General features: G+C 44.7%; 2 protein-coding genes across 7 annotated transcripts in view; one reads left to right on the top strand and one right to left on the bottom strand.

Moving 5' to 3' along the window:
* The window catches only part of LOC310713404 (myelin P2 protein-like), a 489,621-nt gene extending 480,527 nt beyond the window's left edge, over nucleotides 1–9,094 (top strand). The window contains exons 1-5 of one of the 6 annotated variants that reach the window (XM_083517497.1): nucleotides 5,249–5,389; nucleotides 6,882–6,993; nucleotides 7,569–7,741; nucleotides 7,935–8,036; nucleotides 8,927–9,094. In XM_083517497.1, coding sequence (XP_083373623.1) covers nucleotides 6,921–6,993; nucleotides 7,569–7,741; nucleotides 7,935–8,036; nucleotides 8,927–8,977 — 399 coding nt within the window. In that variant the 5' untranslated portion in view covers nucleotides 5,249–5,389; nucleotides 6,882–6,920 and the 3' untranslated portion in view covers nucleotides 8,978–9,094. Of the gene's footprint in view, nucleotides 1–5,248; nucleotides 5,390–5,881; nucleotides 6,134–6,881; nucleotides 6,994–7,568; nucleotides 7,742–7,934; nucleotides 8,037–8,926 lie in introns of those variants that run through there. The other 5 variants (XM_083517499.1, XM_083517501.1, XM_083517498.1 and 2 more) reach the window with 5 other exon arrangements.
* Nucleotides 9,095–14,775: 5,681 nt separating this feature from the next.
* On the bottom strand, nucleotides 14,776–27,073 carry IMPA1 (inositol monophosphatase 1). The gene is made up of 10 exons (XM_083517411.1): nucleotides 26,669–27,073; nucleotides 25,170–25,238; nucleotides 24,172–24,305; nucleotides 22,477–22,581; nucleotides 21,870–21,915; nucleotides 21,632–21,740; nucleotides 20,282–20,390; nucleotides 18,424–18,575; nucleotides 15,786–17,960; nucleotides 14,776–15,386 (listed from the first exon to the last, which is right to left on the bottom strand). The coding sequence occupies exons 2-9, from the start codon at nucleotides 25,230–25,232 to the stop codon at nucleotides 17,842–17,844; spliced, it is 837 nt and encodes a 278-aa protein (XP_083373537.1). The 5' UTR covers nucleotides 25,233–25,238; nucleotides 26,669–27,073; the 3' UTR covers nucleotides 14,776–15,386; nucleotides 15,786–17,841.
* Between the last annotated feature and the right edge of the window lie 314 nt (nucleotides 27,074–27,387).

The following is a 27,387-nucleotide window of genomic DNA, read 5'->3' as shown; positions in this document are numbered from 1 at the left end:
TTTGAAGTGCACTGACATGCAGGGGCCAAAAAGCAATTTTAGCTTTGCTTCCCTGCTGCGTTTTGTACCGGACATTTTTTTATCTAGCTGCACTTCTCAGTCTATTAGAGGACTATACCATGTGTCATGGCTGTTTGGGGTGGGTGGGCAGAAGGAAAGGGAGAGATTTAATAACCGGATTGAAATTTCACTTCAGGGTGAGATTTAAGACACATATGAGGATACCCTCATTAGCTTACAGGCATTTAACCTGCCAACGCTCTGTACTACTAACACAAAGTTTCGATCCGTCACTGTTATGTAGTGTAGTTTCACCCTGGGCCAACAGGGGGATACTGTATATAGTTTTCACTCAGGTCTGTAGATAGTTTTCACTCAGGTCCGCGGCAGTTATTTTAGGCGGGAACTCTGGGCTGTGGTGGTTACAATGTTGACAGCCGGCTGCCTATAAATACAGGCCGGCTGAGCTGTTCTCAGTCAGTTTTATTCCAGCTTACCACAATAAAGAGCTACTTGAAGAAATCGCTGTGCCGGCTGCTATGTCAACCCACAACTTAACACTGGCGACGAGGATGGGATGGATGGACATCAGAGCACAGCCAGATGCGGCCAGCCTCTGAACTAAGCCGAATCACTGAGCTGAATCACAGAGCGAAATCACTGAGCGAAATCACTGGGCAGAACCAATTCAGAGCTGACTGTTCTGGCTAGAGCACTGTGTTCCATCCATCGCCCTTCACGCCGGCATCGGAATCATGGCTTCACTTGTGCCTCTACCGCCGTTTGCGCCAGCCTCTGAATCATGGGACTCCTACCTCGCTCGGTTTGACTGCTACCTCCAAGCCAACGAGCTGACAGCAGTATCAAAGGATCGGAAGCGGGGCCTATTCCTCAGCCTCTGTGGGTCTGAGGTGTTTGAGACGGCCCGAGCGTTGGTTGCGCCTGAAGCAGTCCAGGCAACACCATGGGACACGATCCAAGAGAAGCTCCGCAACCACTACGCACCAAAGCCGTCCAAGATTGCTGCCCGCCATGCGTTCTACCACCGGAACCAGGCAGAGGGGGAGTCAATCAACAACTACACCACCGCCCTGCGACAGGCTGCAATGCACTGTGAGTTCCGAGACTTAGACGATGCCCTGATGGATCGAATCGTCTGCGGGGTCCGGGACATCCATCTGCAACGGCGCCTCCTAGCCAAGCCAGACCTCACGCTACAGAAAGCCATTGAGGAGGCTGTGGCCTCAGAAGCTGCTGAACGCTCCGCCCAGGAGATCCGCAAGTCCAGCAGCCCGCGTCTTGCTAGGGAGCCAGTTCCGGTGCATCATGAAGAGGCCAGCAGTGAGGAGGCATCCTCCAGTGAAGACGATGACGTGCACCAGACAAAGCGGGAGCGCAGGAAGTTCCAACAGAAGTCCAAGGGCCAACCGGAATGTGCTGGCTGCGGAGGCAACCATTCCCGTGCCAAGTGTCGATTCAGAGACGCCATCTGTAGGAAGTGTTCCAGAAGGGGCCACATCGCTAAGGTCTGCCGATCGGCTCCGTCTGACACCCCCCCTTCATCGACTCGCAAGTCCAAGTCTTCACTCCAGTCTGCCAAGGAAAGTTGTTTCGCTCTCACCAACTGCCGCTGCCCGTCTGGAACCACGATTGGCCAAACCGACTCGACTACGCGACACAAGCTGAACGTCACGGTGCTCATTGAAGGAGCTCCATGTGACATGGAGATCGACACCGGGTCTGCCCTGTCCATCGTGTCATGGAGCACTATCAAAAGACTGGTACCCAGAGTGTCCAAAAGGCAACTCGACTCTCACCGTGTACACCTGAGAGACTACCAGGGAAACGACATTCCCGTGGTAGGCGTTGGCCGGTTCCGGATCGCCTTCAAGGATTTTTCGGGCCTGCTCCGGTTGGTGGTGGTCGAAGGTCAGCGGCCAAGCCTCCTAGGGCTAGACTGGTTTGATGCCCTCGGCCTGGAAGTCACCGGCATCAACTGCATCTCTAACGCAGAGACTGAGGGTCTGGTCAAAGACTTTGCCGAGGTTTTTGACGGCACCTTGGGCCAATATACAGGTACGCCCATCTCCTTTAGCCTTGATCCACAAGTCGCCCCCATCAAGCTAAAGCCACGCCGGGTTCCCTTTGCTCTCAAGGCTAAGGTGGACGAACAACTGGACAAACTGATCGCCCAAGGAGTTTTGGAGCCGGTTGACCACGCAAAGTGGGAAACCCCCATCGTCACGCCTGTCAAGCCGGATGGGTCGGTGAGAATCTGCGCTGACTACAAGTGCACGATCAACAAGGCACTTCAGCAGCATGCTTATCCGGTTCCTGTTGTCCAACACCTGCTGCATTCCCTGGGTGAGGGTAAGGTCTTCGCTAAGCTGGACCTTGCCCAAGCCTATCAACAACTGCCAGTCGATGATGCCACTGCTGAAGCCCAGACGATCGTCACCCACCGGGGGGCATTCCGTTGCCGCCGGTTGCAGTTCGGGGTGAGTGTGGCTCCTGGCATCTTCCAAAGCCTTATGGAGCGTCTCCTGCAAGGGCTTCCGGGCGTGGTACCATATTTTGATGACGTCTTGGTGTCTGCAGACTCACACCAGCAGCTGTTCGAGCGCCTCCGTGCCGTGCTGACCAGGTTCCAGGAGGCCGGGCTCAAGGTAAAGAGGGAGAAGTGCCAGATCGCCGTTCCACAGGTAGAGTTCCTGGGCTATCTTATCGATGCCTCTGGTCTTCATCCAACCACATCCAAGATCCGCGCTATCCAGCAGGCCCCCACCCCAAAGAACAAAACGGAGTTGCAGGCATTCCTGGGGCTGCTGAACTTTTATAACATGTTCCTGCCCCACAAAGCCACAGTGGCTGAGCCTCTTCACCGACTCCTTAGCACTAAGACGCCTTGGGCCTGGGGTCATCGGGAGACGGCGGCCTTCAACGCGGTCAAGGCTCTCCTTTCTTCAGACAGTGTGCTGGTACAGTACAGTGAATCCAGGCCGCTGGTCCTTGCCTGCGACGCCTCACCTTTTGGCATCGGTGCTGTCCTTAGTCACCGTTTTCCAGATGGAAGAGAAGCACCACTCGCCTACTTTTCCAGGACACTATCTCCGACGGAACGGAATTACAGCCAGCTCGACAAGGAGGCATTGGCACTTGTGGCTGGAGTGAAGAGGTTCCATGAATACCTCTATGGCAGGACTTTTGACCTCATCACTGACCACAAGCCACTCCTGGGCCTCCTCGCCGGTGATCGTCCAACTCCACCGGTCCTCTCACCACGCATGCTGCGATGGACTGTTTTCCTGGCTGCCTACCACTACCGGCTCATCCATCGCCCGGGGAAATCGATGGGCCATGCCGACGCCCTCAGCCGTTGCCCTCTTCCAGCATTTGTGGAAGACCCGGCTCCAGCTTCATCGCTCCTTCTGATTGAGGATCTTCCGGCAGCGCCTGTATCGGCTGCCACTGTGGCCTCCGCATCTGCCCAGGATCGCACCATCAGCCGGGTGCTCAACTGGGTGTGGAGGGGGTGGCCACAAGGGCCTTTTGCATCGGAGTTCCAGCCCTTCGCAACCAGACAACATGAACTCTCAGCTCATCGCGGCTGCCTGCTGTGGGGAGACCGCGTCGTGATTCCCCAGGGACTCCGTCAGCGCGTCCTGGAGGCTCTGCACGTTGGCCACCCGGGAATTGTCAAAATGAAGGCGTTGGCTCGGTGTTACGTCTGGTGGCCTAATATGGACGATGCCATCACTGCCTGGGTGTCCGCCTGTCAAGCGTGCCAGGAGTCGAGGCCTGCACCACCGGCAGCTAAGGGACACACCTGGGAGACGCCAAAGACACCCTGGTCGAGGGTGCACATCGATCTGGCTGGTCCTTTTCACGGCCGGACCTTTATGGTAGTGGTGGACGCCTATTCCAAATGGCTGGAGGTCGCCCTGATGCCCTCCACCACTACCGAAGCTGTCATCCGGGTGCTGCGAGGCCTGTTTGCAACGCATGGGTGTCCTGATGTCCTTGTCTCTGACAACGGACCGCAGTTCACGTCAGGCACGTTTGAGCGGTATCTTTTGGGACTGGGCATCCGCCATGCCCTAACGGCACCCTTTCATCCATCCAGCAACGGGCAAGCGGAAAGAATGGTGCGCTCGACAAAAGAGGCACTGGCGCGCCTGGACCGGGGAGACTGGCATGAGCGGGTCGCCGAATACTTGTTCGTGCAACACATCACCCCTCATGCGGCCACAGGGAGGAGTCCTGCTGAACTGCTTATGGGCCGCCGCCTCAGGTCACCGCTCGACCGGCTACACCCAGACTTTGCCGTGGCTGAACCCCCAGGCTGTGCCAACGCACCACGGTCATTTGTCCCAGGAAACCAGGTCTTTGCCCGGAACTATGTGGGGGACATCCCTTGGGTGCCAGCCACAGTAGTGGGAGTCACTGGACCTCGCTCGTACCAGGTGGCACTCGAAGACGGACGCTTGTGGCGACGGCACATAGACCAGCTTAGGCGCAGGGTTGCGGACTTGGACACTACCGAGGTGCCCCCAACTGCGCTTGCGGCTCCAGAAGAGACACGTGCAGATGGCGAGGCCCCACCTACACCTCCCTCGCGAACTGCCAGCGTGGAGCCGAACCAAGCCGTTTCTGAACAGACTCAGACCACTCCACTTGCGGAGGCTCCACCCACAGCAGCGGATCCAGGGGAGTTGGTTCCAACGCCACCTAGGGTCGCACCACAGCCTCAGCGAGAACTGTGTGGCCCTCCGGACTTGGCTACCAGTCCCCGGCGGTCTGGCAGAGTTTCCAAGCGCCCAACGTATTTAAAGGACTATGTTGTTGGACAGGTATCACTGTTGGTCTAAGTATGGGAAATGTAACCGATATGCTTTTGTGCTTATTTGAACCATTACGCGTAGTGCTGTATATAAGGAAACCATTACGATTGTAACTAACGCCTTATCTCGGTGGGGAGGGGTGTTATGTAGTGTAGTTTCACCCTGGGCCAACAGGGGGATACTGTATATAGTTTTCACTCAGGTCTGTAGATAGTTTTCACTCAGGTCCGCGGCAGTTATTTTAGGCGGGAACTCTGGGCTGTGGTGGTTACAATGTTGACAGCCGGCTGCCTATAAATACAGGCCGGCTGAGCTGTTCTCAGTCAGTTTTATTCCAGCTTACCACAATAAAGAGCTACTTGAAGAAATCGCTGTGCCGGCTGCTATGTCAACCCACAACTTAACAGTCACCTTTCTAAAATGGCACCTACCCAGAAAGCAAAAGTCCTTGGGACCCTTTTGACCCTGGAAATATTTCAGGTTTTGAAGCCATAAGACTGTAGCGCCGAGTTGGCGATCTCAGTATTAAGGATAATATATCTGTATAGGTAAGCTGCAAACTTTTAAAAAAGGTTTCTGGTGAAACCTTGACCTTTTCAAGTACATGATTTGCTTTGATTGAAATCGCTTCTATCTATCTACTTATCTTCAAGCACTTTTCTTTTCCATGCTTTCAGGATGGGCCCACCACCTTCCTGCACCTCTACCCCAGAACAAGTTTTCGACTCAAGCTACATAACAGGCAGAAACCCAACAAATGCTACTTTCCTCCGGCATATGCATGCAACTGACGGGGGGATCCTCACCAGTTGAATTACTGCCTGCTATACAGCTGCTAAAGGGAGAGAAGGCCCAGTAAAAAAAAAAAAGGATCATTTGCAATGATTTAGGCCATGTGTGTCTATAATGTGGCCTGATTTTTAGAAGCATTGTCCTCTCTTTGAAGGAGCCCTCAGTGTGGACAAACTCTGATCCAATGCCAGTTTAAAGATAAAGAACCATTAACAGAGAAAGGAAGGACCTGGAAGAGGCCCGTAGGCCACTAGGGTTGCCAGGTCAAGGGCATCCCAGACCCGGAGATTTCAGGGCCCAAACCTGAGACCTAGGGATGGGCCCTGGCCATGTTATGACAGGATGTCCCTGGTGACGTCACGAGGACAGGCCCTGGAGAGGGAGTGAGGAGCGGAGGAGGACAGAGCACACAGAGTGTCAGTGCTATAATTTGCAGCTAGCTTCTGCCAGGCTGAAGAGTGCCAGTTGCGTGCATAGTTCATCAGGCCCAGAGGAAAAGTGTGAGAAAATAGATGAGTGAACAGCAAGCAGTGCTGCTTCCTGTTTTCCTCCTCCTTGAACATTGGGCCTGAAGAGTAAGAGGCAGCAGGAGGAGGAAAAAGTGCTGGCAGTGAGAAGCATCATCACAGACCCTCCAAGTGTCCCTTTTTTCAAGGGATGTCCCTGATTTAGAGAAGCCGTCCCGGTTTCTGATTTGATCCTGGAATGTCCCACTTTCCCTTAGGATGTCCCTATTTTCATTGGAGAAATGCTGGAGGATATGGAGTTATCCGATCCCCAAGCTTCCTCTATAGGGAAGTTTTTTTAAAAAAAATGTTTACTGTTTTATTGTGTTTTTATGTATGGTGGAAGCTGCCCAGAGTGGCTGGGGCAAGCCAGTAGGATGTGTGGGGTATAAATAGTAAAATTATCACTATGGACTGGGACGTCCCTATTTTCATGGGAGAAATGTTGTAGGATATGTCATCAGTTGATGAGAGATAGTAGTGAACCCCTAGGCAACCCAACTATTTAAAGGCCTAAATGACTGAGGCCCCAAATATTTGAGATACCCTCTCAGATCAGCAGAGGAACCTTCTAGGTCGTCCCACCACCCTTATAAGTTTGGCAGGTGGCAGCCCAGGAGACGACATTCTGTAGCAACTAACTCCCTGTCTGAACATGCCAAGGGCATAAAAAAATCTGGAGCTGGCCCGCCAAAAGCTACCTTTTTCCTACAAAAAATTATCATCATGTTTTCCCATACAGCAGTACTCACGAGGAGTTTCCCCCCATCACTCTTACATAATGGTTGAGCAGTTCTCAGGAACCTGGAAACTCATCTCTAGTGAAAATTTTGATGAATATATGAAAGAACTGGGTAAGCAAACATTTTGTCACAAACTAAGGGCTTATCCCCTGGGGGAAATGGCTCTTTAGCATTCAATCCAAGGAAACGGCAGATTTTCTCTGGATTGATGTTTGCTCCGATTTAGCACTAAAGAATAGGTTTTCCCTGGGAAAGGAGTGGGGCAACAAGAAAACTGTTCAGAATGAGTCTGAGACACTTTGGCTTAAAAGAAATACTGTTTAACAGAAAATAGATGTTATCATAGACTGAATATCTTAAATACTCTCCTCCCACTGTTTTTATGTAACTGGCAGATGGAGAATCAGAAGTCCTTTTTATTTTTCTCTAATGTTTCTTTTCCTTTTTTTCCTTTCCTTTTTCTATTTTCTCTTTCTCTCTCCTTCCATCTTCTTGTTTCTTTGCCCTTTCTTTGTCTCTGTTTTTTGCTTTCTTCTTCTTCTTTTGGGTCACATTTTTGGGGCCTTTGTTAAGGTCCAGGGATTGTGTACTCATGGGGTTGGTAGATGGTTGAGAGTGGCCCTAGGTGAGAGACAGGGTAATGTCAGTCTCCCAAGGTGAAATTCTGTTTTCCTTCTCATCTGCAGGAGTAGGTTTTGCCCAAAGGAAACTGGCCAGCCTAGCCAAACCCACCATGATCATTACCACAGACAAAGATGTAGCCACCATCAGAACACAGACTGTCTTTAAAGTTGCTGAGATTTCCTTCAAGCTAGACCAAGAGTTTGAGGAAATAACAATGGATAACAGGCGTGCCAAGGTGAATATTATTGTTTCCCCTAGGAATGGTTCCCATGGTGGGAAGTGCAGTATCTTGACAGAGGGGTCTGCTAATAATCAGAACTTCAGTTAGATAAATACAGTATATTCCTGTTGGTAGGGGGGAAGGAAGATAGCAGGTAAAACCAAAAATTCATCTCCTTATAACTCTTACTTTTATCATTATTTTTAAGAGCATTATAACAAGAGAGAATGACACTCTGATTCAAGTGCAGAAGTGGAATGGCAACGAGACTATCATCAAACGAAAAATAGCAGATGGAACTATGGTGTTGGTAAGCTTTTTCCATTTCATTCATACATCCATGTGACCAGGGGAAGGACCATAGTCCAGTGGCGGAAGATAGGGCTGCCATATGTCCAGATTCTGTTGGACATTACAGGGATTTCAAAGGCGGAATTGACGTTTGGGGGGGGTATATAGCAACCCTATGGAACATTCAAACAGTTCCAGGTTCAATCCTGAGTATCGCCAGCTAGGGCTGCTAAGGTCCTCTGTCTGAAAAGTCCCTGCCAGTCACTGTGAGACAGAACTGAACCAGAAGGACCAATGGTCTGATTATGCAGGGCAGCTCATTACGTTTCACCCGGCGTTTTAAGGCAGTCAGTTCTGTTGTTGTTGTTGTTTGCTTAAAGTTGCAGCGATCAAGGCTGTAGTGTCAAGAGCCAAGGATAATGCTTTTCTTCCCAATCAAGTTGATTTCACCAGTACTAGGACATAGTATACCTTCCCCGCCCATCAGACTGGAGCATGGAAGGAGAGAGTGGAAAAAAACAAGAAGAAATTGGGAAGAATAGCATTCTCCTTGGCTCTTGACACTACAGCCTTGATAGCTGCATTGTATTATGACAACCACCCTTCTGAAGTTAACAAATTGCTATTCTACCCCTATGTCCTTTCTGTGAGGCAGTTACAGAGGGAGTGAGTAGACAGCCTCCAAAGTATATGAGGAAGGGTAGGATTCGTGTGTCCATGATTTCAACAGCATGCGCAGGTCTGCTGCTTGGTCATAAGCTATGGTTTAATGTAACATGCAAACTGGGCCAGTGTGACTGGCAACAGCATCACAACCCCACACATAGAAACAACTGAGAAGGCACCAGCATTGCTATAAAGATGATTGAAGACTATGGATTGTAACCTATTATTTTTTTCATTTGCTAGGAATGTATCATGAATGACATCATTTGTACCAGAGTCTATGGAAGAGTGTGAAGACATTATCTTTCCATTTCAGCTTGTTTTTCCTACGGCGTATTAGTTTAGCGTTACATAAATGAGCACAGCGCTTATGTGGAACTGAAATAAATAATTTCGAGGAATTGGCTTAAAGGAAGCTGCTTCAGTGACAGCCTTTCATATCAGTCATACTCAGTCACCCGCACAAACACATGCCCTTTGAACAAGCTTACTTTGCCAAATTGATCACAATTCCTTTTTGCAAACTAAGTTTCTTACAGTTTCATGCATGTAAGTACATTCTTAATTGCAAAGGTTTATTTTGCATTTCAGCATTTTCCTTTCGGACACACCAGTTTCCAGGAATATTTGCACCAGAATGCAAATCAGTGTAGGGGGCAGTGGCTGTAGCTTACCAGATTCGGATGGAATGTGTTATTGAGCAAGAAGTCCCTTTGAAGTCGGGCTGTATAATAAGCTACTTACCCAAATCTGGCTGTGAACTGCAGCTGTTGATTAAAGGGTTATGATAATATACTTAGGGTCTCCAATAAAGGCTAACTTGAAGTTAAGTCCAGTGGAGTTTGCAGTTTACATTTTGGGATGAAAAACACGCTAGGGAGAATTTAAATAAGAGGCAATCCATATATTCCAAACAGCAGACAATCAAGTACTTCCCCAACTCTGAACATACATAAATCCCACAAAGCTTGATGCATGAAAAAAGCTAGCACATTAGGGAGGCACCTAGGCCAATATCAGTTTTCCAAGTACAGAGTGCTTTTCTCTCCTCTGTACATACAAGTCCCTATGCTAAATTTAAAGTAGTACACTTGTACCTCTGCTTACATTTCCCTCTGGATATGTAATCTTTGGGATGCAGACATGGCAAACCCATAAGTATTTAGCGCATGCATAGAAGTGCTAAACCGTGCTGCACGCATGCCCAGAAGCAGTCCTCCAGTTGCAAATTCCTCGGGATGCGGCCAGACCTCCGGTACGGATTCTGTTTGCAACCAGAGGTACCACTGTAGAGATAATAATGGGGTACTTGCTGCTATAAAGGTAAAAGGTAAAGGACCCCTGGATGGTTAAGTCCAGTCAAAGGTGACTATGGGGTGTGGCGCTCATCTCGCTTTCAGGCCGAGGGAACCGGTGTTTGTCCACAGACAGCTTTCCGGGTCATGTGGCCAGCATGACTAAACCGCTTTTGGCACAACGTAACACCGTGACGGAGCGCACAGAAAGGCCATTTACCTTCCCGCCATAGCAGTACCTATTTATCTACTTGCACTGGTATGCTTTTGAACTGCTAGGTTGGCAGAAGCTGGGCTAAAGCAATGGGAGCTCACCCTGTTGTGTGGATTTGAACCGCTGACCTTCTGATCAGCAAGCCTAAGAGGCTCAGTGGTCTAGACTACAGTGCCACCTGCTCCTGCTGCTGCTATGGTATCTGGCTGTATGCATAATGCACAGAACTAATGCATAAAAACGTAAGAGCCCTGCAGGCGCAAGCCAAAGTTCCATCTAATGCATCATTCTTGCAGTGGCGAACCAGATGTCCTCGGGATGCTTGCAAGCAGGACTTGAGTGCGAAGTATTCTCTCCCCAGTTGTGACTCCCAGCAACGGGTATTCAGAGGCACACGGCCTCCTCCATCCACTGCCTTGATGGCCTACAGTTCTAGTGGCTAAGATACTGAAGTAAGACCTGCGGGATAAATCCAACCTCATATAACCAACATGCTTACCCCAATTTAATGCATTAAGGGGTTAAACCCACAGAGTAAGAAATCTTGCCAGGATTGGCTAGTCCACACACCCTCTCACCTTGAGAGGGTTACCAAACTTTCCTCAACAAAACTAATAAATGAAATAGAAATTAAAACAGGATTATTAACTACCGTTAGACCCACAGGCTACATTATTTGGATATTGTTATCTGTTCTTTGCCAGCAGGTCCTAAGGTGAGCTACCACAATTTAAAATCCAGCAATTAAAAACAATTAAAATTTAATTTACAGGAATAGGGGATTAGAAAAGCATTTCCTCCCTTCTGTTACATAAGCTATTTTGGGGATATGGGCAATTGTAGCCTTCCAGCTTCTCTTGACCTTGTAGCTCCATTTCCCACCGTAGCTGGATCAAATTTTTAAAGAATCTCTTATTTAAGTAAAGCATTATTCCGCCGCAGTCTGAGTTGGTGGGAAACTGATAATCTGTATGCTTGCCGGTGTGTAGACCAGCCTTCCCCAACCTCACCCCCATCAGATGTTGCTCATCATTCTTCACCATTGGCTGTGCTAGCTGGGGCTGATAGAGGTTGAAGTTCAAAACATCTGGCAGGCACCTGGTTGTCCTCAGCCCCCGGCGTACCTGGTGGCAAGTCCCCACTGGTGTATGCAGTCCCAAAAAGTACAGTCCTGAATTGCTTCTGGAATATCCAAGCCAAGGCCCCTCCTCATGGAAGTCCACCAGACACAGAACCTCACCTCTGCTTCCCATTTATCCCTTGCATGCTGATTGCAGCTTCTAGGCTAGATGAGGCATGTGACCCTCACCTCTTCCAAGCCCACTCCAGCTGAGGAATCACAACCTTCTCCCAGAGCTGGTGAGCTCCATCTGATCAGCTCATGAGCTGGGCTGTGGGCCCTTGCTGGCCTCCGCCTCCTAGAGCACACCTTCCACTGCTCCCTATAGCTCAGAGCCCGCCATGTTCATGGAGGGGGGGGGCTTAGGCTCTGGCAATAGGCCCTGCTTTGGTCCTTTACACCAACACCAACCCCCTTGCCGTGACCCCCATGAGTACTTTATTTCTTCTTTTTATTTCCAAAACCGAAAAAAGAAAAATGACAATAGCTGGTTACAATACCACCAAGTGGTTCAGAGATTTAATCAGGATAAAAAGAAGGGCTTTGAACAAAAAGTGTCAAAATTACAAAGTGAATTAATACAACCTAAAAAGAAGACCATCTCTAAAATGTACAATTTGCTGTTAGAGTGGGAATTGAAGGACGAAACAACCAAAGTAATGATAAAGTGGGCAAAGGATTTTGGTCATACAATCCAATTGGGAAATTGGGAAAGGTTGTGGAAGGTGGATATCAATTTCACAACCTGTCATACGATAAAAGAGAACACAATGAAAATGTTTTACCGCTGGTACCTCACTCCGGAAAAATTGGCTAAGATTTACAAAAAGTAGTCAAACTTATGCTAGAGATGTAAGAGGGAGGTGGGAACCTTTTATCACACATGGTGGGGATGTAAAATTGTAGGGAAATTTTGGAATGAGGTATATGAGGAGCTGAAAAAATTATTCAAGATTTCATTTGCCAAAAAGCCATACTTTCTATGTCCCCAATCTCTCCTTCTCCATACCCAGCTTGCCTTGGTATGTATCAGTCACGGCTACACCCCTCACCTGGATCCTCTTTCCCCTCCCCATGGTCCTGCCAGTTCGTGACACTGGTTGAAGAAAGCTGGAGTCAACTTTCTGGTGCCTGCTAAAGAACACAGGAAGTTGTCTCATAGTATTAGTCCAACCAGTTCTACGCTGTACCTGAAGTATCTGAAGAAGTGTGCATGCACATGAAAGCTTATACCCAGAACAAACTTAGTTGGTATCCAGAAGGTGCTACTGGACAATTTTTTATTTCAACTGCTCTTTCCCCAGTAATTATCTGATTTCTGTTTTAAACTATTTACCGGTAACTGTATGGTTTTATATATACTTTTTGTAAACCACTTACATTTTTTAATGTATATAAAATATAAGTATATAAATATTGTTATAAATAAAAAAATAGAAGATTCTTGGTTGTAACAAAACTGGAACCCAGTATTAATGGACTATTCAACAAAATAGTTAAAGCTCTATTGAATATATGAAAAGAAAGGCGCACACAATTAAATCCATCCATAACCCACAGATATATTTGGTGGAACATTTTCTGATTTTAAAAAAATTGCAGAGGCATACATTTGCTATTTTGTGAGGTTGTCTTTCTTATTTGCTTTGTGTTGTGTTATGTTCTATAAACAAAATAAGTAAGAGGGTTAAAAAAAACCCCAAACACTGTTTGGATCTAATCCTATATGTAGATATAGGTTAATTACTCTTGCCAAATGGAAATTGTTAATTTCAATGTGACATTGAGGCATATGATGTGAGCATGTCCAGTGATATATATTTTTTGGTCTGTAGTCATTGTCGGCATTCATTTTGTATTGCACAAATGCTTTTCATTTGCAGATGTTCATCTACTTTTAAATTATATTCCTGTGAGGACTAATGGTAGGACAGAGATGGATTTTGCAAGCCCTTATGGCTGCCAAGAGGCTTGTACTTCAAGCCTGAAATGACACAGAACACCCACCATCTATTATGCAAAGATCCAGGGACTTTACTGCCCTTGCTACATTTGAACGCATTTCTTATAAATGCTAATTTCCTTTGGGTATGTATCAGGATATTTCAATAACCTATATTGACTTGCATGTTTAAAATGAGATGGATGTATTGGTCGTCATTGTGTTATTGTGAGCTGATGTTTCTTGTTGAAAAAGAAATGGTTAATTGCACAGATAAGAGCATCACATTTCATGTAGAGTTGCCTATAAGGCCGTTGCAACTCTAATCTCTTCTCTAAGTCCTTTACCCCAAACAATTTTTCAAGAATGGGGGAGGGAGATGGTACCAGCTAGTGCTGAGCACAGCTGGAAAAAATACCATGCTTATCAGTTAGTATTTTTCAGCCCATTATCTCTCTTAGGCATAAACATCACCCAGTTTTATTCTGCTGATAACAATCTAAGTAAAGTTTATATAATATTTTAACTAAAGCTTCCCTTCATTTTGCAGACATTAACACGTTGCTTTTTAATGTAAGTGAAGATTACGTTATATGACATTGTGAAATCTGTGGAGGGATGTCTGGTTTGAGATACAAGACTGTACACTTTTCTATGTGAACGTCTACAAGACAGCACACTTGGAAAAGTATGTGAAATACAGAGCAAAGATAGCTCAGCTCCCCCCTGAGGAAAAAAAATCCAAAGGCCATCATCATAGGGCAATTCCTGATATCAGACCTTTACTCTGTGTGAGACTTGGAAAATACTGAATTTAGCCAGGCAACAGCAGGATCCTAAACCACCCAAATAGGGGATCTTATTCTCTGGAACCAATCCCTCTAAGTAAAGCTATCTGGCTTTTATTACTTGAGGGATGTCAACAGCAACAAACTGATGTACAGCCAAAGAGACAATGTGTTTGCCTGTTTGTTTTAGAAATGTGAACATACCATATTGGTGCATTAGCATAAGTGAGAGTATATTAGTAAGAGGAAGCAATGTACAGCATTTTAACTTGGGGAAATGAGTCCCTCTACTGGCTAGCTAACAACTATACAGGACACTTCATTCAGCCATGCCTGATTTAATAGTGATGCAACTCATGCAAAGGAATGCGTATTAGTTCTTTCTCAAAACGATGAACTCAAGCGTAGCCAGCCCTTCCCTTGCACAGAAGCACAGGCACACCCTTACTATTTTACACACCTTTTCCTCTTATTGTTTCCAAATGCCTCTTCTCAAGTACATCTCTTCCTTGGTTTTTTGTTAAAGGCAACAATGCGTATGGGACAATGCCAAGGCTACTCCCATCAATTATGTTGCAACAGGACATTCAATCACAGGTGCTGGATATACAATTTTAGACTAGCTTTTAAGAAAACAGCTACCACTGAAATACATGTTTTAATTACTGCTCAGTGAAGGCGGCACTGGAGCATGCAAATTTCTGAAAATAAAGGGCAATAATAGTCAGGGTCATTTTAAAGCCAAAAATAAAGCTGGACTTTATTTTAAATATATTACTACAACACTTTTCAAAGCAATTCTCAACTTTACAAAGTAAAGCTTTAATATTAGCATTCCCTGCCCCCCGCCCTATGACTTTATACAAAAGCTCAGAATTTATCTGGCCTGCTATGCTAAAGAATCATTCTGGAGCCTTGAAAAAAGTAAAATTCTGAAGACGGTTGAAGTACAGGAAATGTCTCTAGAGCTTACACTTGAGTTGTCCCCTTGCACTGGTGCTATAGTCCATGCACTGCTAAAATCTAAACACTGGTGATAAAGCCTATACACTAGGTGAAGGGATTGCCAACCTTTTTTGGGCCTATGGGCAAAAGTACAAAATAAAGAAACTGTGTTGTGTGGGTACCACAACCCTGCATGAATATGCACACTCACTAACACCCTCCCTCCTCACCAGGAATTATACTTGATGGAATTGTTTTTGCTCCCAACCCCCAAAATCTAATAGTGGTGGCAATTTTCCTGGAGAGAGAAGCTAGGGCTAACCTTCCTTCCCCATCAATCTCTAGGAAGAGCACACCTCCTTGCAAAAGTTAGGCTTTCATTATCCCATTAGGTTTAGGCTTACAGTGGTGCCCCGCAAGACGAATGCCTCGCAAGACAGAAAACCCGCTAGATGAAAGCGTTTTCCGTTTTGGAGGTGCTTCGCAAAACGAATTTCCTATGGGCTTGCTTCGCAAGACGAAAATGTCTTGCGAGTTCCTGCGGGTTTTTCCCCCCTCCCCCCCTTTTTCCCAAGCCGCTAATCAGCTGATCCTAAGCCGCTAAGCCGCTTATCAGCTGATCCGCTAAGCCGCTTATCAGCTGATCCACTAAGCCGCTAAACCGCTTATCAGCTGATCCGCTAAGCCCGCTAAGCCGCTAATAGCGCTAAGCCGCTAATGGGCTTGCTTCGCAAGACGAAAAAACCGCAAGACGAAGAGACTCGCGGAACGGATTCTTTTCGTCTTGCGAGGCACCACTGTATTTCCAGCTTAATTTCAGCAGGGGGAGGAATTGAGACAGGACCCTGTGGGTTCTAGGAAGCTCTTCTCTGGCCATATGTGCACCCATGGGTGCCAGATTAGCAACCTAATGTTTCAGGTCAATGGCGGATGTTCACGTGACTAGGCCATAAGCCCTGTTGGTTATGGCTGAACTAGAAGATCTAGCATAATGAAAGCTCTAATTACGGAAGACCAGAGGACCATTAACCACGTGCCTACAAATATTACATTGGTGGCACTTCTCCACGGTTGCAAACAGGTTGCCTGTACATCTGAAATAGCATCACCAAGTGAATCATCACAGAAAACTGCTAGTAACAGAGCTATGGTTCTATCAGGAGACCTATATTTTATACTGAAAGCATTTTGGCTGTCAAAGTTCCAGCTGTGCAGGTCCAAGCTTCAATGTATGAGTCAAGTCAATATTTCTAGACACCACAAGGCTACCTTCCTTACACCTCCCAATGCTTCTTTACAGTTAAACTTTTCTTTCTAACAGATGGCAAACGTCAGCTATTTTATAGTACGTAAGACTAATACACGCAGCTTAACAGATAAATCCCTGAATGAGGGTTAATCAGAAAACATAACAAAAAGTCTTATGTCATCTTAAAGAAGACCAACAAATATATTAGAGGAGAAGCTTTTCTGAGCCATAGCTTGCTTTCTGCAAACAACCTACACAAGCTTATGCCCTAATTGATTCATAAGTCACTCTTTAATGCACCACAAGACTTTCTGCTGCCCCTGAAAAAGGTATTGTTTACTTACTTACTCCACTTCAGCTGATCAAACACTGACTTCCAAAATAAACCAAGAAATAAATATCTGGAACTGGAAATAAACTTATCAAAATAAGGCTATAAAAAATTTCCTGTGAAGAATGTTCAGTGTAAAACTCAGCCAAATGTTTACTCTCATATTGACAATAACGGTTCCATGATTTTTGGCCAAATATTTTTACACTAGTTTAATAATTAGGTATTCGAAAGAGGGCATGCCTGACTTATTTAATTTTTGCATTTGGAATCTATGTAATAATTTCCCCTTTTAAACCACCTTTTAACAATTATTGTGAAAGAGAAAGGAAAAACCACAATTCTGTGAAAAGCTGCAGAATAATAAAGCCAAAGCTAAACATTTTTAAGTACCATAGACTTCAGTTGGTGAGATTTAAGCATATGCTTTTATGCCACCATTTCACACACAATGTTTTCAAAATCCTTAACTGGATCCTGACTTCAACTCTGACATCCTGTGCTCTGCATATCAAAGATGATACTGACCAGGCCAGTATCAACAAGGTTGATATGAAATACAATATGAGGTGGAAAATACAGAAAACAAAAGTTGGCAAATGCAGAAGTTTTGTGGCCAAACTGGACACTGCAAGGGAAACAACAGGGCAGTTTTTCCATCGTAATGCTAACTTTGCAGGGAAGACTTGGCAGGCAGATATGTGCTTGCTGATTCTCCCCAGCAAGTTCTGATCGCATCTAGCTTTGTGTCAGAAAATGTGTTTGGCTGTAATGAGAGTCCAGGGAAATTGTGCAGGAGAAACTGTGGGCTGTTCAGGAGTTATGCATCTGCTCCACCTGCTGGCTGACCTGTCCTTGCAAACGCCTGCACCCGCCCACTCCATGCTTGTATTGACAAACATGAGTTTGAGGCCACTTATTTGCAAAGGTAACATCTAGTTTGGTCCTCAGATTACAGAATGAGTCTCTGGGCCCAAGATGTTTGAAGCAGAAATTCCACCACCACACCCCATATGTTTTCCTGTAAGAGACATAAACAAGGTAATGAAACATTATTTAAAAAAAATACTTGTGTGCTGTTTGCACAAGACTGAACACATTTCTAGGAACTTTGGGAAGGACTGAAGCATCAAGCTTTGAAATGTCAGAATTCAGCAACAGATCTATATCACGTGCCCTAGCACAAAGGGTGCATTTCACATTAAAAGCTCTTTTTAAGTATACAGACCAGCTGATAGGAATTGTCCATAACAGAGATGGTGCAATTATAACATTTAATTTGTTTCGTCATCCCTTTGGTAGGGAATGATCTGAATTTCTTTTGCTATCCGCTCTGCTAGTACTTGGCTATTTGCAGCAATTATTCTTCTTGACATCAAATCAAATGGTGCCCCTGGGGATGAAAAAAACAACAACAAACACAATTGATTTATAGTGTTATTTATGAACTAATATTATGAAGCAGAGTTTTAGCTATAATTATCGAAATCCTCTGGATAAGTCATGTGAAAATTTATTAAGGACCACTCCAAAGTAACCTAATAATAATAATAATATACCACCCTTTATCTGAAGATTGCATAGTGGTTTACAGTACAGGCAACCCCTGTCTGCTAGTCATACTAATCTGGTGTGTTTTCCAGGACAAAAGTAGTGGGTTAAATCCTGCAAAAACTTGAGACCCTGACAATCCACTGGATGGAATACACTCAAATACTAAAGCTCCACCTACTGTTTACTAAACTGACAACCGTTAAAGACATAGAACACAATCAGAATTGCACATCACAAATGCACATTGCTCAGTTAAGAAAGCAGAAATTAACTGGTCTTGTTACATTCCCAACATGTTTTACCTGAGACATCGAGCAGCACCCCGCCCGCTTCCATAATGATAATCCCAGCCCCTGCCATATCCCAGCAGTGAATGCCCATCTCGTAGTAGGCATCTGCTCCTCCTGTCGCCACCAGGCACATGTTTACGGCTGCAGTCCCAACTGCTCTAATCCTAAAACAGAAAAAGTATATTATCGCAACAAATTCAAACCCTGCAGTTTCACATTAAAATATTCACAGCAATCACCAGTCATTTGAAATGCAAAAGAAGCAGATGCAAACCAAATCATTTGACCTTGGTCTCTTTCAGTGAAATCAGTGAGATAAGTTAGTCGTGACTCAACTTAGGTCTTGTGAAATCGTGTCTTCTCAAAAGTAAATCCTATTGGGATGAATAGTGCTTATTCCCAAGTATGTGAGTTTAGGAAGGCAGCCTCAGTCTGGATCTAACTCAATAGCTGCATATTATTTTGAACAGGAGCACACTGCTGCATCATACCATTCCTTCATTATGTCCTAAATTATATATAACCCCCCCACTATGTGTGACCTCTTAAACACTTTAGAATAGCTGACTTTTTGGTTTCTTAATAGTGCCCCCTTGTGGAACTTTTGGCCAGGACATGGTCACGACAAAACACCAGATTAAGCTCACTTAACTGCTACAAACATTGAAGTTCTCTGCCTTGCCCTCGCCTTCCTGCATCAACTGAAATATGCTGTTATTCACACACAAGCAAACATTTTAAAAGAAAGGATAGCCAACACTACAGTTTTAAAGACTATTTGTTAAAAAAACTAAGTTGTGCCTCATTCTAAACAAGCCTCTTTGATGCCATGTAGATCTCCAGAGTGCCTTCCATCAGCTTCAGCTTGTGGCACAGCTGCGCCCCTATCAGGACAGGGATAGCCTAACTTCTGTCATCTATGCCAGAGCATAGACCTTTAGGTTGGATTACTGCAGCATGTTATACGTGGGGTTACCTCTGAACACAGTTCGGAAACTTCAGCTGATGCAGAATTCAGCAGCCAGGCTGCTTACCAGGGCAAGATGGTTTGAGCATATAAGACCAATCCTGGCCTGACTGTACTGGATGCCGATTGGCTTCTGGTTCAATTCAAAGGGCTGGTTTTTACCAATAAAGCCTTAAACACCTGAGGACCACAATACCCCAAGGACCACCTCTTTCCATATGAACCACTGCATCATCTGAGGACCTTCTTTGTGTGCCTTGTCTGTGAGATGCCTGGACGGCGGTAACATGGGAATGGACCTTTGTGTGGTGGCTCCCCACTTGTGGACTGCTCTCCTCAGGAAGGCTTGCCTGACACCTTTATTACATTTCTTTAGGCACTAAGCAAAAACTTTCCTCTTCTTCTAGGCCTTTGGCTAGTTAAACAATCTAGGGCTTGCCGATCAGAATGTCAGCGGTTCGAATCCCCGCGACGGGGTGAGCTCCCGTTGCTCGGTCCCTGCTCCTGCCAACCTAGCAGTTTGAAAGCACGTCAAAGTGCAAGTAGATAAACAGATATTGCTCCGGTGGGAAGGTAAATGGCATTTCCATGTGCTGCTCTGGTTCGCCAGAAGCGGCTTAGTCATGCTGGCCACATGACCCGGAAGCTGTACTCCCTCAGCCAATAAAGTGAGATGAGCGCCGCAGCCCCAGAGTTGGCCACGACTGGACCTAATGGTCAGGGGTCCCTTTACCTTTACGGTCTTTAAAACTGTTTGTGGGAGGGTTATTGTTTTTTGGTAATGGCATGCATAAACTGCCCTGTGACCTTTGGATGCAGGACAGTAGAGTAATTTAATAAATAAACAACAACAACAACAACAACAACAAGAAGAAGAAGAAGAAGAAGAAGAAGAAGACATACCCATGAATAGGAATGTTCAGTAGTCTTTGCATGTTAGAAAGAACAGTTTTTATAACCTCTGGATCACGGTTGGATCCCAACTCTGACACTAAGAGTGCTTTTGTAATATCTGTAGAGAGGTTGGGGGGGGGGAGAGGAAAGGTAGACAAGTCTGACCATTACTTTAATTCAGATTTGGTTGTTGTACCTCAAAGGAAAAACAGTGAGTGTTTAAGAAAAGTACTCACACAATGTTCCCCCCACAGAATATAACTCATTAAACCACAGAATATAACTCATTATACAATATCCATACAAATGGTTTTATTGCCTTTTGCTCACAGAGTTCCTGATCTTTTGTACTTTTATCTTACTTTACTGTACACCACTTCAATAGCTTTTGGTTGTGAAGCGGTTTATAAATCTGCAAATAAATAGAAATTTGCATATAACACACTAGGGGTGTCAGGATTTGGCCTCTGCTTCCTGCACTTACCTGAATTTATACAGTGCCCTTTGGTGAACATATGGTCTCTAATAAGATCAAAAAATAAGCACAAGACTGATACATGGGCCAACCCTGCTGCCTCAACCTTACTTGAAGGAGCAGATTTCACTATGCACCCGAAGGTTCTCTATGGTCTTCTGAGCTGAAAATTTTATGTTTATTATCCTACAAATAATACGTAAAATGAACAGTGAAGCTAGTATGGAAAAACACTCATCACATTTTGTTCACATGAATGATCTAGTCTCCAGGATAGCGTTCTCTGGGTGAAATCATGAATTCTATTCTAATACAGTGGTACCTCGGTTTAAGAGCAGTCTGGTTTAAGAACGATTTGGTTTACAAACTCCGCAAAACCAGAAATAGTGTCTTGGTTTGAGAACTTTACCTCATTCTAAGAACGGAATCTGAATGGTGGAAGGGCACCGGCGGTGGGAGGCCTCATTAGGGAAAGCGCGCCTCGGTTTAAGAACGGTTTTGGTTTAAGAACGGACTTCCGGAATGGATTAAGTTCATAAACCGAGGTACCACTGTACATCTAAAATAAATTTAAGTCAACAATTGGGTCTTTGCAATTCTCAATCCACAGGGTGAAATTCAACATTGTGCTAAGATGACCATTCTGCCAGCATAAGCATTTCTGCTTGCTGGAAATAACTATCTCCCCTCTCCTTCCTGTGAGCACTATCCCGAGGATTCACTTTACCCTTTACAGTAGGATCTGGGGGAGGCACAGTGAGAGGTGGAGAAGCCCTGTTGTGCTAGTGGAAGTCATTCTGCTGGGGCACCAGGTCAGTTGAATCTGACCCATCACTATCCCAATTTTGTATAGTCATACTGCTATATTAATGCAAAAGCCCTACCTTGTTGCTTTGATACTTGGAGCTTTTGCCCATTGCAAAATGCTCCTTTTCCTTTCCTGCCGGTGTACATTTTGTCTTCTACACAGCTGTATACAATTCCAAATTCCATCTGCAACCAAACAAATGCAATATCATGGGGGGGGGGTTACACCTTCAAAAAAAGTTTACATTTTGTGTGTAGGCTGCAATGGTAGTATTTTACTTTTTTACTGTATGTTAAAAAGAAATGATAAGTTACCTGTTTCTTTACAACAAAGCCAATTGAAACAGCCACAAAGGGAAACCTTGAAAACCAAAGAGATAAGCATATTGCACTTGTAAGCTCAGAGGCATAATGTTAATGATTGACAGGCAGCATGTGTTCAACTGTAAATTAGAGAACTAAGGCAAAGTTTTAACTAGCTACTCCTAATAAAATACAAACTGGAAAGCAAAGTCTAACATGACCATCTCACAGCACAGCACAAAGATCTTACTCTGATTCCACAGGGGAGAAAGCAGAGAGGTATCTCGCACAAGTCAATCATGCTCGCTTCACTATTTTCACAGGGGAGAAACAAAGCATGGCTTAATGTGATGTCCAAATCAAAGACTGCAATTTAGTTGACTTAAAAAAAACCCAACTATGATCAAGAAGTCAAGGAGAAACATGGCTTAGATATGGTGGTTTGTTTGGAGCAAACCAAACTGTACTCCCTGGTTGATGTAATGCTGAGAATGAGATCATAGTTTGTTTCTTCCCAGTGCTAGTGGGGAAGAGTGAAGTGGGTGTGATCGGTCTGTGATTTAATGTGACACCTAAACACACCCACCGTGACTCTAAGAGAAAGATGCAAAAAACATACCTGTGAACAAAGTTAGTAGTTCCATCAATAGGGTCAATAATCCAAGTGGGATTATCTGTCAAGGTACTTTTTGCACCAGCAGCAACAGATTCTTCTCCAATAAAACTAAAGGGATATTTTTTAAAAAAACAAACAAATATATACAGGATTTACACCTGTCACATATAGTTCTTAAAATGTCACAACTTCAAAAATGATCATTCATCCAACAAATCATTTATGGAACATCCCATTCTCCATGGTACAGATTCATTTTATGCACAGGAAATATAAGGAGGCTTGTCGTATTTATTTCAGCTTACTAGACTAGGCAGGATGTAGCCCTGGCAGCCCACAGTGGTCTGTTGATGACTCTGGACAGCTCACAAAGAGGACAGGAATACAACAACCTTCCCCACTACTGCCTCTGTCCTGGTGTGTCTACAAAACTCCATCTTTCATGTCTTTTTGTGATCTCCTTTTCATGTCGCATAAGCCAGAGATCATTACAATATCTTGTGGGAGTGAATTCCACAAAGTAGTTATGTGTTGTATGATACAGTGCTTTCTGCTACATATCTGTTATAAATGCTTGGTAAGCAATGAGGTTGCACTGGAAATCTCCACTATATTGGATCTCCCCATATAACCCAGCAGAACTTGCTTAAAGTAGAGAGAGGCCCTTCTGCCACCACTGGTATTTTGCATCCTTCCTTTGAACCTATGTGAGATTTTGAACCTAAAATGAGTCCTAGAACTGGGATGTGTCAGTTAATAGATTTATCCTGTGTATCTCCCCTAAGCACTGGCCAAAGAAGAGGGCTAGATTTGTCACAGCAGGTCAGTTGGGAAGTCCTGATCTCTTGGATCAGGCTTGCTCTTCTGTCTTGAGAAACAAGATGCCCATGTGCATATTGCTGTTCTCTGCCAGACTTGCCATCGCCTGGCTATTCCCCACATGACAGTGATTTCATCTCTCCCAACAGGAGCAGCCCACTTCTCATTTTGTACCACACTGATAAAACGTGTCTGACCTATAATCCATGTTCCAGATCTATGAAGCTGTCACAACCATACCTAGCTAGATATTATCTGACCTTCCCACTTTTTTAGGATCTGCAAACTCTGTCTCTATAGACAGCAGGCATCCTCTCACCCGTTCTACGTGCACAACACTTTGAATAAAACACATAGGCCTAACAGCATGGCGTACCATCTTACAATTAAGACTCTTGCTGACCTGCAGTAACTGAAATCACTTGTATGCTCACCCGCAAATGATCGTGGCTTGCCTGCATCCCGGGCAAATGGGCTACCCCTACCTAAGCAGCAACCATAACACCATGCTGACTCTCTGATCCACCTCTTCATATTTGCATAGCCTGTCATTCATTTCTCTTGGCTTCTACCACACCCTTGCATCATCCTGCCATTTTGCCATAACTGAAAGAAGCTTCCTTAGTTACTGCCTACAGGTCTTGGAGGTTCCATTATTCTCCCTTTTCCCATCCTTACCTAACTAGAATTGAAGTGTGATGCATGGAGGCTATGCAAGACAAGCACAATTTAAAATGTAGAAAAAACTAAGTTATTAGTTTGTTAGGTTCCCTGTGCTTATTTTGAGCCACTAGGACCAAAGGTTTCATACCTGTACTTCAGACACATCCTTCCTCTCCCCAGTGATAATAAAAAATCAAGTTCTAAAATATTCTGTACCTGTGAGATGGGTATTTTTCCTTTATAGAAGAAATAAGCATATTTTCTACTTTTTGATCAGTGACAGTCACTAGATCTGCTGGAGAGCTTTTAATCATGATAGCTATGTCCTTTGTTAGTGCTTCCCGGACTACCTGCAAAGAAAATTATTTGCATGACACTTTTTGAAAACAAAGGTTAATGTACTCAGTCAGCTGCACAAAAACATTTCCTCCCTTGTGGAACGGGCAGAAGCTCAGGGACTTATGCACCAGAAATGAGGAGAGGTGCCATGCTCTCTCTGCCCCATCAATGTCACTTAACACATCCAAAGCGCTCTCCAAAGACTACTTAATGGTGTTATGAACGATCCCCACCTAAGTGCTACTATTCCAGCCTTTTCAGAACATATCAGATTCTTTATGGTACAAAAAAAAAAGAAAAAAGCCAGAAACCACCAAGGGCAATGGGAAGATTACAAATGCATGGCAGTGTCATATGGATGACTTCTCAAGGTGAGTCGATGGGGAATGGCAATTTCACAGTAAATAGCTCATCTGAAAGCAGCTATCATGCTCAGGCTTGAAGACAGCCATTTGTGATCATTGCCTCCTATCCAAAAATGTCTAGCAAAAGGGAATTAGAGCATGTTGTTGACTGCTATATTTTTGGACTTCCTTACAAAGCTGATCATGCTTTTCTAAACCTTCCCTTTGTTTTCATATTTTAAAATGGAGTTGGTCTCCTTATTTGTTCTGCAAATACCCCATCACTTTATACTGCTGAAGTACTAAACAGAAGTAAAAGCAAGATATATACATTTTCAGAATAATTATGTGCTTACAAAAATTCAAAGCTAATTATTAATTATTATTATTATTATTATTATTATTATTATTATTATTATTAATTTATTTATACCCCACCCATCTGGCTGGCTTTCCCCACTCTGGGTGGCTCCCAACAGAATATTAAAAACATGATAAAACATCAAACATTAAAAATTTCCTGAAACATACCTCTCCAGCTTTTCTTGCTAAAATAACTGCATAATCCATGCATTCTTGCCAAGGATCAGCCATCTTTCTCTAGGAAACAGAACACACACCACCAAATTATACTAATCAAAAGAGCAAACAGCACAACATTTTTGATGTGTTAAAATGCTAAATCTGCAGGTTCAAACTATTTCAACATAAACAATACTATTACTTTGTTTCAAAACGCTGATATCAAAGCTGCAACACTGCACAATACTGGGAAATAAACTTCTTTTCAGACCAGAGCAATGCTTTATTTTGTAATATGGGCTACACAGCAACTACACAATTTCCTGTATGTTGCCAACCTGCATAATGTCAGGCAGATGCTGAGCAAATTTGTGCTCCTGCATAAATGTAGCAAGAGACATGCCCTTGCCACAGATAACTAGAACTGGCAGTGACTTGCAGTAGAAGTATTGTGTTCACACAATTGCAGAGATTATAAAAGCTGACAGAGAGTGATGTGTATAAGTAAGTGCAACATGGGAAACCTTGCGGGGGGAAGATCACTTATAGTTTATTAGCAATTTCACACTGTAGGCTCCCTTAGCATGTTTCTGCACATATAAAAGTTGATCAACCAACAGAGACCAAATGTATGAAAAGTTGTTACTCATGATGACCAACAATAGCATCTCTGCCATGTTTTCCAAACTTTTCAATCTTCCAGACAAACAGTTCATAATATGCTACAAGGTTGCTGTTAACGTTTAGCTGTTGTGAAAGATCCAGCAAACGTGTTGTGTAGCTGTTGCACTTTCCTAGCACTTAAAACAGGAGTTTTGCTTCTAGGGAAATGTGACTTTCTCCATTCAACTAAGCATTCCCATAGCAATACTGAGCATTGTGTGGAAGACAGCCGTGACCATCAAGGGTACCCAATGCATAATTTCTAATGTAATAAGCAACACAGTTCTAACATAATAAGCAACACATTTCACATCAACCCTGCATTAAATTATTATAGCAATAAAAATAAAACCTCAGTACTCCCACATCACACGTCTCCCATCAGCTCCAGTCAATGTGGCCAATAGCCAGGGATGATGGGGAAGTTAATCCAATAGCATTTGGAGGGCTACACTTTTCATTTTTTTGTTATTTCAGCGCTATATAAAAAGGCTGCATATTGTTGGATGTCTAAATTTCACAAAACATGGATTCCTCTGAGTTTTGCATGCTTTAACAGGAATGCCTGACAAGGAAGGAGACTAGTTGTATTTAGCTGCCCCTAAACAAACAAACAAACAAACAAACAAACAACCCGATTTTTCAGTTGTTACTCATCCTGGGGCTTAATCTTAGCCACAGCCCAGCCCCGCTATATATTTAGTTGTGGGTGGGTGGGGTGGCGACTCCATGAGTGCTTGATTCTCATCACGAAGTGGGGGCGGAAGGCAGCAGAAATAACTGGGCAGTAAAAGGAAACTCATGGAAATGCATTAAAGAGGAGCCCCACCAGGCCCCGGGCTTACCGTCAGCAAATCGAAGCACTGCTCAGATCAAACTCCTCAAACGGAAATCTACAAAGCCGGCGCGCGGAAACCTCCGTGGGAGGAAAATGATGACCTTTGCACCTCTCTCCGTTACGCGCTTCCTTCCTCGCCTCTTTCTTTCTTTCTTAGGCAGCCACCGGTATTTTTATTTTTTCCCCCAAGAGGCGCGGCTAAAAGCGGAAGGAAGGCGATCGCCGGCATCCCACCGTCGTCCTGGCAACACTGGGATGCCTCTGGAGAGGCGCAGGGGCGGGTGGCTCTCCCTTCCCAAGGGGCAGGCAGGCAAGCAAGCACCGGGCAGCCTCCTGCCTCAGGCGGCAGACCCCTTGGGGACTCAGATGGTTGGCTGCTTGCCCGACTCGCACTTATGAAAAAGGGAGGCTTCTTCTCAAGTAATGGCGACCTTTAGGGCCTTGCTAGATACACAATTATCTTTGGCAAATGCCCCTGAGCATGTGCAGAGTGCATTCTAGTCCAACGTGTTTTTTTAAAAATAATAACAACTAGAAATAGATGAGAATGGTAGAAAGACACTATGGTGTTCTGGAGCAGCCCTTCTCAACCTGTGTGTCCGCAGATGTTGTTGAACTACAACTCCCATCACCCCTAACTAGCAAGTCCAGAGCTCAGGGATGATGGGAGTTGTAGTCCAACAAAATCTGGGGACCCACAGGTTGAGAACCGCTGTTGGAGGTAGC

Source organism: Podarcis liolepis (assembly GCF_965112155.1).
Source record: "Podarcis liolepis genome assembly, chromosome: 8".
Classification (NCBI taxonomy): Eukaryota; Metazoa; Chordata; class Lepidosauria; order Squamata; family Lacertidae; genus Podarcis; species Podarcis liolepis.
The sequence above is the reverse complement of the archived record's forward strand: the minus strand, read 5'-3'. Positions and strand labels throughout refer to the sequence as shown.